General features: G+C 37.6%; 1 protein-coding gene across 2 annotated transcripts in view; it reads right to left on the minus strand.

The window, feature by feature from the left end:
• Positions 1 to 14,141, minus strand: part of LOC126924928 (disintegrin and metalloproteinase domain-containing protein 10-like) — a 156,877-nt gene that overhangs the window by 99,648 nt on the left and 43,088 nt on the right. For both annotated transcript variants that reach the window (XM_050739942.1, XM_050739943.1), the window contains exon 4: positions 4,919 to 5,040. In XM_050739942.1, the coding sequence (XP_050595899.1) occupies positions 4,919 to 5,040 (122 nt within the window). The remainder of the gene's footprint in view (positions 1 to 4,918; positions 5,041 to 14,141) is intronic.

Consider the following 14,141-nt stretch of genomic DNA (forward strand, 5'->3'; position numbering starts at 1 on the left):
GTGAAACGTAGGTTAATGAATGGCAAAATTAATGGCGTTTTATCATATAGTGACGAAACGTTACGATGTGCTAAATGTATCGTGTAATTCAAGTTTGTTTACACGCAGCCAGTGCAAAATTAATATACATTTCTCATAGCGATGATGGTTTTAATATTTGGAAAACATTTCGTGTTTTAGCGAATCGAACATAATTAAACGCATTAAATAGAAATGAATCATGGCTGGTGTTGTAATTCCGTGATTGATTGTATACACGCGCAACGAGCTTAATTAATAACGAATAGTTAATAAATAACGGGATCGAGTAAACGCGGTCCTATTCTCTTAATACCGGAACACTGTGTTTTCATCGATATCGAAAACCAGGCGTCTATGAAAGCGTTAAAATTAATACGAAATTAACATCGAATCCTTCCTCGCGTCATTCTAAATAACAGTTTGGTAAAAATACCTTGATTCTTGAATATTTTTGTCGTTTTAAAGCTCTCATGAGCGCAAAAGACGCATTTCTGACACAGGACTTTCTTGATTTCGACTCAGGCAGAGAGAAATATTTTCGTCTCCGTTTCCAACTCTCACTTAAATACACGTTAATATCGTTAAAACGATGACATAATGTCTCAAGAGCTAAATCTCGAATGTTTCACTCCCGGCTTGGCTATTTCAAATAGTACATTAGGATAAAATCCAAGAGAAATTACCAGCCGCTTTCAAGTTTTAATTAGAAAAATGTATCTCCCCGTCAATTTTTTGTCGTGGCAATGCACTTTTAATCACGGTGCTCGTGCCCCTCGCCGAGGTGATACATTCATTACGCCCAGACTATGAATATTTATATCCTTTACACGGATTTTCGTTATCTTCTATGAAGTTGCCGTATAACCGAGGTATCGTCGCGTTATTATGCAATTTCCACTTTACAACAAATCGTCGATTGACTACAATGTCATTGTTTTACATCGAGTTGAATTAAAAACAGAAGTGGTTACGTGCAACTATAACCGTTCACGAAAGTAAAATTTTTTTAAACAACGAACGAGCGAAAAATTCGCTTTACAAAGCAAGCGCGGAAGAATTTCTCGTTTTCCGCGTTTTTCTCTCTTTTGCCGTTCGGCAAAAAATTTACGCGCCGATGAAATTTAGATCTGCGTCTTTCAATTTTCACGCTTTTAGCGTGGAAAACGCGGCGTTACGTGCGCGGCACCGGTGACCCGGAAAGAATACGAGTTTTTAAATTTTATATTTGTCGAAAAGTGTATAAAGGGAACGGAGACGGACTTTTGTTGTATTTCGGTATGGATACAGTCCTAAGGGCAACCTGTGATAACGTTTGTCCGTGTAAGGTAGCCATAAACATAGGTGTAAACGTGTACTCGGGACTCGGGACCATGGTGCAGGTTTTTACATGTATAGGGAGAAAGAAGCACACAGAAACACAGTATGACGCATGCAGACGGTCCTGTTGCTAAAAGGGAGGAGTTTTGAGACGCCAACGAGGAAGGGACTTCACAAAGTTTCGGATTTTCAACTCGATTTACTCCTTCAGCGAGTGTACTTGCTTTTATGCCAGGCCCTGTTAAAGCTCGATGCTTCGTTTGCTTAGGTTTACACTGTTACATTGAATTTTGAGTGCTCATATTAGCCGCCCGTACTCGCTATTTGACTTCCGCACACGTGTTTACACGCGACTGCAACATTCTAAATCGAATCAACCACTGCACCCCTTTATTTAATTTCCTACTTTCTGTACGTATGGTGACTTATTAATTGGACATCACAGTGTTCCAGATATCAATATTCTATACATTTCATTATAATAATGTTATTGAATTAGTTGTTCATAGATGTATTAAAACGCTTATTAGCTTAGTAGTTAATAGTTAATAGAACTGTCAATTTTATTTATTATATGCACACAGTATTTTGCGCCATAAGTGACAGATTAAATAACGTATTTAAAAAACGACCAATTCGTATTTTTATGTTTTTAATTCCATATTTGTTCGACTGCTGTAGAAGATTTTTAGCCACTTTTTTTTTTATGTATATTCTGTATTCTCAGTTGTTCAGTTTTTGGATTTCTTTGACACGGACATTTTGATTGAATTTTTTTAAATTTCTACCGACCAGTTTTGTTACACTGTTATATTATTTAAGTATTATTTAACACATGTAAGCTATATTTATCACAGTCGTATAACGACATTTTATTCGGAAATACGTGCATCTTCATTTTTAGGATATTTATTTATGAAATCATTTTATTCTTTCTTCCTAATAGAAAATAATTGTTGGTTTTCTCAGTTTGGAAAAACTCTGCACGGAGAGAGGATCGAATTAAATACGTGAAATTCGCAAAAAACAAAAATACACACACACTGCCTCTCTCTCTCTGAAATCGAACCTGAGCCAATTTATTCGAAGACAAGTACCCTATACAGGGCACGACCGTAGTTCCTTTTCATTGGTTTTATTATCCTGATATTATTCCGAATATAGTACTGCAAGAACATTAATTCACGTTAATTTGGAGTCGCCGATGTAGCACATTATCGTAAACTGCAATAAATGGTTATCCAATACTCAAAATTTCACAAGTCACTCTTCTAAATATCGTACTTTACAGAAAGTGATAAAATTATAAAAGTACGTTATTTTATGTATAAACTCTAGTTGCTAATCATAAGTAATAGAAAATTCAGAGAAATTGAGTCCATTCGTTGTTCTTATCTTCTATTAGGTTCAGTAATAAGTTCATTCAATTTTTTTAAATAAGGTAGATACATAAATGGATTGTCAAAATATAATTTAGACTCAAACTCAAACTGAATAAAAATTTCAATATCGTTAATTGACAGCGACGCTGCCTCATTAAATGTTTGTTTCGTTTATCGATGACAATCATATTTAAAGGATTCCACTTTTATCCCCATTCAAGTATGTTAAGCTTGTTAGTAGCACTCGGTGTCTAAAAATTTCTTAAAAATTACCCAGGCTTGTCAACGAGCCACTCTGGCCAGGAGCAACGTCACCTCGTAAAAACCGTGGAAATGATACGAGGGCGCATAAAGTACCGCAGTGGTCGAGCGAGCCGGCATATTGGAAACCATCCAATAACCCACTTGGCTTGCTGTATCGTTGCCACGAGAGAGGTAACAAACGCAAAAAAGAGGGACAAGCAGAGGTGTAGAGGGGCAGGAAAAGAAGTATGAAATAGAAGCAAACAGAAAGATACGCGAAATAAAAAAAAGATGAAGAGCGACAGAGCGAGAGGAGGAGAGGGAGAATAGAATAAACAAAGAGCAAGGCGAGAACGAAAAAGAGAGTCCCGCGGCGTAAAACGAGAAATTGGAAGGGATGTGGAGGAACGATAGGCCGCGAGGAAAAAAAATGACAGAAAGGGATAAGTCGTCGCGATGAAATTCAATGGCCACAAATTTTCTCGAGAATTTATTACAGAATTTATCACGCTTTCGGTGAGTTCAAAGTTCCAACGAAACGTGGAACACGGACGAATCGGCCGTGCTTTTCGCCAGCGATTTCGATATTCAAATGGTCGCGCGTGTAATTATGTTACACGTTATTGAAATTTCGTTACGCGTCGTCCGTGCGTCCGTAAAGGAGGAGCAAGAGAGAGAGGGGCTTTAAAATTGATGTAATCGAATAACACGCGCGAGAAACGTCCACGTGACTCGAATCTCGATGCTGTGTGCCATCTGTTCGTGACAACTGACGCTGCATTGTATTAAAAAATATTGCAGGTTGCTCTTGTGGACGCTCGTGCTACGTTAATCGAAAATGAAAAAACATGCCGGCGAAAATATGTGACGAACGAGAATATTTTGGTCAAATATCTTTGGGCGCTTTAATTTCGATTATTCATCCAGTAACTGTTTGCAGTATTTTTTAGAGGAATTTTTAACCTCCCCAGAGACGAGAATAGTTCCCAACTATCTATCGATCTATTTGACCGACACTCACGATGAATCCTCGCGAACAGGCCAGTATATATACAGCTTAATATCGTCGCGATATTTCGTTGGGGAAAACCGGTCGAAAACTCCGGCCAGACTATAGCGAATCGATTCACGTCTGCATTTTAATTTCACTGGCAGGATCTTGGTTAAGAAAGAAAGGGAATCGTCTAGTGGCTCTTTCACCACCGACCAACCGGAATTCGCCTCTTTTTTCCTCCATCCGCCGACTAGAAGATTCAGAAATAAGCGCGAAGTGCTTTCATTAGAGTCAGCGCGTGAATTTCTCCTTGGATGCGTCCGGTTCAAAGCTCGATCCCTTGTTGGTTATCGTACACTGTATTTTCTTCTATAATACATTTTTTTCTTCGTTTCCCTTCTCTTTTTCTCTCTTCTTTCTTTTTCTTTTTTTTTCTTTTTTTTTAGTACGCTTAAATATATGAAAAATGCGAGAAAAAATTCCGAGGAAAATGAACCGCAAACGTTTGAAAGTAGTCCGAGTTGAAATATCCACGGTAATCAGCGAATGGATAATTGAATTACGGCAACGAGTTGCCACGGTAACAAAAATTGTTCACCTTTAAACTAAATGAAAGTTGAGAGATTGTTTTTTATCCCTTACTGTGAGGAATATTTCGCCGAGTGGTAATGTATGTAATTTCAAGCAAACGCGAGGACCGCGCGATTATTATTTTCTTTTACTTTGACATCGAGAACCGCGCAGTTCTGACAATTTCAGCATAATGAACCGGGCTCTTCAAAAATGCTGGAAATCAAATGCCAGGCTCTCCCGTTTTATTTTACACCGATTTCGCTTAATGTTCACATTCAAGCGCGTTTCGTTTTAATGGATTACCTCTGTGCTATTACCGATCGTGCCTGTTCGCTCGCGATGCCCCTTTTCCACTAAAAAAATTCTAACAAACTCGTTGCCCACTTACCCTCAAGGGTTCCGCTGTAGGCGTGCAATGGATCGAACGCAATTTGTCGACCATTTGATCCCTCGAAGACCACGTTTTCATCGAATAAGCTCGTATCCCTCGTAAGCCTCATCTTAAAGACCCTGGAACAGAGAGAAGATCAGATTACACATAATTGAAGGATAAAAGTTAATTTTCTTTCATCTGGTACCAATTTCTGGTAATTTATACTCATACGTGTAGCAATCAAGTTTGTCTATTATTACATGAGCAAGTAAATTATCTAGTTATTTCAATCTAAAATTTCATCATAACCTAATAAAACTTTCTTATATGTCAGAAAATAGATTACATGTAGAACTCGCATAAATTATGTGTTCGTTGTATAATAATTTCTACGTAAATGCATGAACAATCGATTATTAGATATTAGCGCACAATACATTCCGCGCAACTTACCGCTTCGTTAAAACATCTAAACGTTACACCTTTGACGAGTAAAAAATAATGTTTTCACGTAATAATCGAATAAACTATGCGCTGTATGTAGTTCAAAATGGATACCACGATCGGCGATAAATGCTTCAATCCAAAATAAACGACATAAAAATAATTTAAACGAATAGATATTCGATCATATTTTTCTTTCGGTAACAAACGTTCATCGACATATGATGTTTTCACGAAATCGAGATACACCAGTATTGTAAATATAATTCAACTCGATTTATTAGATTCGGAACGATGAATTACAAACGCAGCTCGCCCCTGTGAGGTGCAATATTGGTTTTGCAAGGAGAGGACAGAGTAAAATATATAACGTAGCAATAATAGATATAATAATAGTCTTCGTTTGCTAGCTATGAATTGACTTTACGCACAACACTCGATAGGTCGGCTTTTCATCAGCTAGTCGATTCTCAGTCGATTTCCAATTATTCTGATTAACCCCATTTCTCCCATTTTTACTTCCTCGAAAATAAATCAGTAAAAAGTAATGTAACAACGATTTCGCAAAATTCAGGTTTTTCTCGTACTTCGTTAAAAAATTTCCATTCAATTTATATCAGGTCGTGCCGTAAGTAATTTCATTCCCTATTTTTTTATATTTTGAATTTTAATAATTTTTTGAAAAGTGAAATTCAAAGATTATCAAACAATTGAAAGACTCCCTTATACAACAATTTTTACCAACTAATAGTATTAGTAAATTGACAAGTTACAACTAATTGTTTATCATATAGGGTATTAAGGGAACATGTAATTTGTTTGATTAACAAACTTGTTACCATTGTGCAAAGGTATTTATTAGTATTGATAACTTGTAAAATTTCACTAATAATGTTAATTCAATAGCGCAAGGAGGCTAAGATAATACATTATCATTCAATGAAAGAAGTAAACTTCATTCGTTTAAAGTTACACATATTCACAGACGTTCGTGCCTTAAGTTTAAGTTAGATATGTAAATTACTTATGGAATGATCGCGTATCTCGGAGTTTAATACCAAATGCTTCTAGGCATTTAGACTGAGAAACACTGCGACAAGGGGAACTAAACTTCACGGGACAGGTGTGTCACATAATAATCGCGCGATGTAACGCAACGAGGGCCACATATTACGTTGCAACCAGTCCCTTACGTGTTCGAGCTAGTCGTGCGCGAGGTTTACACGCGACCATGCTCTCGTACAATCGATAATCCGATCGGGAGGGGTCGATGTTTTCACCTAATTATTGTCTAAGCCCACGATAGTCTATCGATCGAGGTCCGCTCTCCTTTCATAGTTAACGTTCCGCTGATTTCAATCATTCATCATGGAGAAAGCTGGCTCGCGTTTGTGCACGCGGATGTCACCGTGATAATGTACCTAATGAGACATTGAAAGCAACGCGTGCAGGATTAATTCGCGCTGATGAAGTGGTTATCGACTGTCGAACGCTTTTCCCCTGTGTGCACGGCTTTATCTCCTACGCGGGGCGGAAAGATTGATGAAACCTGGTAATTTCGTGATCGCACGGAGTCGTCGATGCTTTTCATCGAACACGACAGGCTTTGTTTCTCACGTTAAAGAAAGTTAAGGTAAAATAGCGTTATTTCAATCTCATATTTGAGTCAGGCCAAGTAATTCAGCTTGTAATTCTATGAATATTTATTAAGCGACCTATATTTGAAAACCGACTGTTTGTCTCGTTGGTAGAGACGTGATAAAAAGCAAGATACATCCTTAATATCTTTCGTTATTACATTAAGAACGACCGATGTCTAGTATACAACAAGTTTGATTATTCCGTGCAAAGTTCCAGATTGAATTTTTAAATATCGAAGCTTACATGATTGGAATAACTCTCTCCTATAACAGTCTTACTATAACTATACATACTATATTACTATATATATATATGTACTACACATGTACTGTATACGATGGAAATGAGAAAAATATCATTTTCAAGATAACGAATGGGGGTGTCTTTTAACCGAAGACGTAATTTCTAGATCGAGGACCAAGCCCTTGTGGTTTCCGTTCGAGTTCAGAGGAGCTGCTCTATTCTGAAAAGTTTCTCTGTTTGACCTGGATCGCGTGTAAGAAGATAAACTTCGATCTGACTTCTCGGGAAAACAATGTAAACTCGTAAAGTCGAAAGGTAACGGAGGAAGAAAGCGGAAAACGAAGAACGGAAGTATTATATGTAAATGCACAACGATTCGTTAGAGAGTTCATTTTTAACCAATTTATGCAGCAAGTTAATAGCTGATTGTTTTGTATACGAAATAACGTAAATTGAAGCGCGCTCGACCGTCATACTTTTAGCAACTAATATCACGATGTCAGAGGGTAGCTAATGCAACCAAATTGGTAATGTTATCGTGTACTACAGGGAGCATTAATTAAATTACAGCGACACGTTAATTACCATATCGCTGTACCAATAATCATTTCACACGATGTAACGCGTGATTTAGATACGGTCTGCCTCGCTGGTAAGCGTGGATATGCGCGTAAAAAATTTCGACATCGTCCTTAATGCTCTTCGCGGTAAATTGTTATGCAACCAACGAAGACGATAATGTTCGTTACTCTATATGTAAACCCCGTTAAAAGCGTGTAATAGCAGGAAAAAAGAATCATACATATTTATACGAGCGAACGTCGAAGATTTAACATTCCTGCAAATGCGTAATACATATAAATGCCCATTATGCGAAAGTAATTACGGAATTGGTAGGTTGAAAATTTACATTCAGAGGGAGCGACGAATTCGAATGGCTGGGATTTAATGAATTTCCATAATGGACCGAGGCCGAGACGCAAGAAGAGACTTTAGCTGGATGGAAAAACTGCTTGAAACATGCGCAGCCCCGCTGTTTCTTCAAGAAATACCGCTCGCCTTTGGAACCTCGTTTCTTCCTTGGAAAAATAGTTTTTTCAAGCCAGTACCGTTTAAGCGGAACGAGCAACACTGATTTACACGATTGAGAAGCTAATTCGAGACTCGTCCCATTAAAGAAACGATGAAATAGTCAGAACGAATGTAACTGTTCAAACAACGTTCTCGATTGCTTGAATTTTCACGTATACGAACTGACCATCGTGCCAGAGGAACTCATTAGCCAACAATTTTAGTTAAAATGAGTTAACTAGTTCGTTGTACTCGCACAAGTGACTTGGCTATGAAACAAATCTCGTTAAAATAATTTGTGCCAGTCATTAACCAAATACCAGCCATCACTTAGCTTACAATTAGACAACAAATTCTAACAGTTGAACGAGCACAAAAACTGGAATATTTAGTAGCGAATGGAAAACGAACCAACCAATCAACGGATTAAATCTTTTTTTTTTAATAAAACTATCCTACGGTCGTTGAGACGCGATCTCTTCAACGCGTCGCCGCTTCGAAACGCAATTCCCCAGCAATTGTTTCGCGACGAAAGAAAAGACAGCATAATATCCTCTTTTCTGTGTAATAACGAGAACCGCAAAAAAGAAGCAGAAAATAAGGAAGCGGATTACAACGTTCTATAACGTGCGTAAACGATTCACTGTCGCGCTATGTGCTGTACGCTAACTCTCATAGAAGTTACTCAACAGTAATCATATTGCATAAACGTTAATGCAACGCGAAAACTGCTGTTCGGAGAGCAGAGTATTGGAAGCCGTAAACAATTTTACCGTGCCATTTATTTCATGATCGAGACTCAATTTCTTTCGCTGAGTCGGTTTTAAATATATGGAATGAGGGTAAAATGGATATTAGAATTAAACATTAATTTCGTTTATTCTCTTGAGACACGTGTGAGGTTTGATTCGAAGTACGGAAAGCACAGAACTGAAATTAGGAGTTTCTTAGAGACGTCGATTGATTTTATCCCCAAAATAATGAATTGATAATAAAAGTAGGAACTAAGTTAAGTATTAATTCTGAAGGATTTCTTCCCTCTTTTCTTCGTCCCTTTCCTTCGTCCTTATTTTCCTTATTTTCTTTCTTTCTCCCTTACTTCATTCGTTTCTTCTTCCCTCTTTCTTTCCTTGCCCCTTCTTTTTCTTTCACATATGGATGTATAGTGCAGAGCTGGGAAAATGACTACCGCAACGACCCAAAGATAAGAGAGGTACCGCTCCCTTATCACTCACAGTCGCGCGTTTTTATATTGTTTTATTTACATATATGATAATACGCGTATCTTTATGATTGCATTAGGCCTATCAGAAATGATCAATCAGATCCGTATTCCTTACGCTAGTCAATTTTCCAATTCTGCACAATACATTTCCGCCACTTTCTTCGACCTTTTAAAAACATTAATTGCCATAACAATATGCCATTACATTGGTTTTTTGTCCACGGACAATTTTGTCCAATGGAATATTGTTCACAAACGTATTTCAGCAATGCACAATTTAAAAATTGTGAAATTGGTAAAGTTCTATGCAAGCAATGCGCGAATATCGTCCTTTCTCTGTTATGTTGAGAAATAAGGAGAAAGCAGCTGGGTCAGACTGATTTTCATCAACAGATACGGCGTGTTCGACAGAGTAGTACATCCGCAAAGCAGCAATCAACAGTTTCGTCTGATTCCTCCTCGCGTAATTGCCAAGTTTGTCGTTGCATTATGTAAGTCGGTACGTGAGATTACTGTGTGAATCTTAAGGGAGCCATGCATGGAGAAGTTTGCCTGTCGGAAAACATGAGACTCTGTCGCCCCCAGTAGCTCGCGACAAACAGCTGAACGAACACCGGCAGCTGACATATCGAACGCATAAATCCATGACTCCTTACATTTCACTGCTACGTTCATAGTAACTTTTGAAATTGATATATACGGAGACGCAGAGAAAAGTTTGATACGAAAGCGCAACGATATGCATTATGTGAAATAAAAATTGCACGAGGCTTCTCCAACTTTCCACCGATAATCGATAGTGTCTTTCCTATTTCTATCAATCTCTCTAGACGCGATTATCACGATAAATATAATTCCATAACAAATGCTTTTATCAAAGATGTACATTTTCTTAAATACTAAGTTTCTATGATAAGCTGTTAGAGACACATGGATCTGTGACATTTCTATTCTGGAGAATTTAGAAATTTCATTATTTAACCCAAGTACGTTTCGATTTCCAGGGCTTTATGATCCCTTTTCTTCGGCATTTAAATTAAATGAATTATATTTTTGTATATTTCTGCATATTATTAATTTATAATTCCGGCTGTATAAAATGCAAACGAATGATCGCCAGCAGAAGAGAGTCTCTGAATTGTTAAAGACTGAAGAGCAACTACTAAAAGTGGATGCTATCTGGATGAACCGGAAGCTGAACCGCTCAATAGTACGTGCAGTGGGCACACAATAGCGACGTCGATGCACATTATTCACATGTGCCGAACACAATACACGGAGGCGGTTCGCGAAGATGCTGACGTCCATTGGTCGAGTATGCAAACGACGTTCACGTTAGACGGGGAAGGAAACAACTATTCCCAAAGTTTGGATACGGGGTGCGTATCTGCGCGGCATTACTCGCCAGATAGCAATATCGTGTGCAGATTTGCATCGGACGTGCTGTGACATTCTACCTCCGAACGAATTGTACACGTGTGCGCGCGCGTTTTCGAGGAAAGCGAAATATCCTAGAAACGCGACGTTTCTAATTACGATACGACGGCAGTTTCAGATGTTACAGGAAGTCAGACAATGGCTGGTATTTCTTAATTAGCGTTCGTCTGGTACTAATTACCAGCAACAATTTCTAGATAAAAGCGAGCCAGCTCTTAGAGGCCGTTTAATAATATTGCCGATAATTGATTTATGATTCGTGAAAGACATCGCGTTTAGAATGGGAACGCGCGAGAGAAATCAAACGGTATAATACGTCGGCGAATTAACGTTTGCTTGAATTAATTAGAGCAGCCTGAATTTTGTCAGGCTTCCGTACGAACCAAATTGCCTAATAATTCCATCGGCTATTGATTATCAATTAATTTAAGTTTAAATGCTAGCAGGGTAATTAATCCCACGTCGTTCGATATTTATGCAAAATTGAATTAGAACGAGCGAACGTTATGAGAATATTAATCGATTTATTCGGCCATCGGTTCTGTAATGAAATTTTAGTTCGTCCATTTAGATTATAAAAAATTGAATACGTTACACGTTCCCACTTGACTCTATTTCCGGGCTTTCTACTATAATTTCGTATTTAAAGGTTCACATAAAATTTGCTTTATGCTTAACAAGAAACCACGACACTGTGCTTTCAATGTTTTGCGGTGCTGCTTAGCGAAACTCTTTCAAACTTTTCCCGCCTCGTTTTGTATAACATCTTCATTTTGGCAATAACCATTTTGCTGATAATTTAGGAGTTATATTAACACTAAATCTAAAAAAGCCCTTTCTGCAAAAAAAAGAAAAGAAAACAGAAAGAAGAAGAAAGACACGCTTCCCACCATATAAGCGATCTCCCTGTCTGAAATAAGTTTGAAAGGTTGAGCGACAGAGAGATGGTCTGAGAAACGCGAATATTTATGGAAATTCCTGGTTACAGTTGGCTGCATCGTGGCACGAGAATTATCGTCGAGGCACGCGTTATCCCGTTATTGCTCAATTTACGCGAGAACGACGCTCGCCTCCTCGAAAGGACGATTAGTCAGGAGCGGTGAGTGATGCATGTACCATTGAGAAATGGGATTAGTTGCAAGGGTAATGCACGCTCCACCCACGACAACCTCGTTTGCCTCGTAACATACATTCACGAAAGGGACACGTTCACGTGTATATAGCTTCACGCACATCGGAGGAAAACGCGGGAAGTAAAAGCCATTTCTTGCCCTCCCTTACCCATTGCTTTATGCTATCGTTCGTGGAACGACCTTCCCCAGCTGATTAATGCTCTTGGACGTGTCCACTTCCTTGTTCCTTCATTCAAATGGTTAAATATATATATGTATATATATTGTGTTAATTTAAAATATAATATATTAGTAATAATTTAAATGTTTGTTTTGTTTATCTTATAAATAATCTTATAAAATGATACATTTATGTGTCTGATAAACTGTAGTCGTTTCCATTGGAGTCTTATTCGCTTAATGAATTGATAATTTCACTTAACATAAGCAATGTATTCAGTATGATTAAATATTTCTATATAATACGAACAAGCTTTCTTATTCATTCCAGTGTTTAAGTATTTGCTTATGCGAATTAAAATAATACAATACTTTAGCAATAATTTAAACGTTTATCTCGTCCAATCTGCTGCCTTGTTGTGACAGACCAAGTACAGACTCATAAATATAACAGTTAGTTAAAATTGCATAAAATTATATATGTGACTAAGATCAGACATTTGTACTGGAAGTTCGTTCGCTTAATACATCCGATAAATTCACTCGATTGTAAGTATTGTAAGTAAGTAAGATGTATAAAGTATAAAATAAAATAAAGTATAATAACTTCCGGATTAAATACTTCTACCACACTTTTCCAAAGCTTCCTTTCTGAATTCTATGAACAACCTTCCCGATTAATGTTTTTCGATACACCTATCTGTCTATCCATACGTTTTTACTTGATTCTATCTTGAATCTATTTTTTCAAAAAGTGAAGTATGCAACAACGTCTCAGCTAAATCAGCTGAAATCAACTATATTGACATGACCATATTGCATAAAATGATATATTTATATGTTTGACTAACTTTGGACGTTTCTACTGAAATCTTTGATTTCTTCTTGACTATGGATGTTTCTACTGAAAAAACGTATAATAACTTCATGATTAAATATATGCACTGCACTTTTACAAAACTTTCTTTCCGATGCTATCAACAACTTCTCTGATTTATTAATATTCTTGAACTTGCCCACCTTACTTACACTAATGATTATGGAAATGGTTTGTTAATAAAATAAAAATTTCTCTCGTTTATTACATTTCATATACTACTATTAATGGGAATGAAGAAGAAGCAATCGTTCTTAGCAAAGTAGGAAAATTGAATGTAAATATATTTGGTAAGTATATAGTAAAGATGTAATAAACGTAAGAGGAACAAACAGAATTTAATAGAATCTCTCATCGGTAGCAAAAGATATTTCGATAAACAGAGTTTAATAAGCAGAGAATCGTTAGTCCATGATACCGAGGTAGAAACACGCGCAGCACCTACAACCCACATGGAGAGAGGTGGTCTACCCTGTTTGCCTCAGTCGAATCGATTTCGAATTGATTTTGGTACACTCTCCGGGGTGCCCTTTTGCCGATCGGCACGTCCGAATTTCTACAATTAGAAGATGTAATTGGCCCGAAAGCAATAAGTATCGATATTAAGGTTAATTGGAAGCGTATCGCCAGTTTATTTGCAACGGTCCGTCCGATTATCACTCATTAATGAACAATCCAATTAAATCTTAAACGGAGGCTGCCGACAAAAGAAACCGGGATTCGACGACGCCAACGTAGCTGATTTTAATTGCATCCCTCCCTCTCTCCATTCGATGGGGTGAATCCTGGGAACAGGTTGGGTTTAACTCGAAAATAACGCTAACTGGTACGTTCCCGTCGCGATACCATTGTCCAAGCGATAACAATCGCTCTTTATCTACCCCTTTGTAAAGCGAGTTAACCATGAAAAGCTGTTTTACCCTTTTCGAGTAGCTCGACCTTCCCGTCTGATAATTCGTTATTGCGTCTTTCTAATTATACTACACCAATATATGTATATGTATAACG

Source organism: Bombus affinis, chromosome 15 (assembly GCF_024516045.1).
Source record: "Bombus affinis isolate iyBomAffi1 chromosome 15, iyBomAffi1.2, whole genome shotgun sequence".
Lineage (NCBI taxonomy): Eukaryota > Metazoa > Arthropoda > Insecta > Hymenoptera > Apidae > Bombus > Bombus affinis.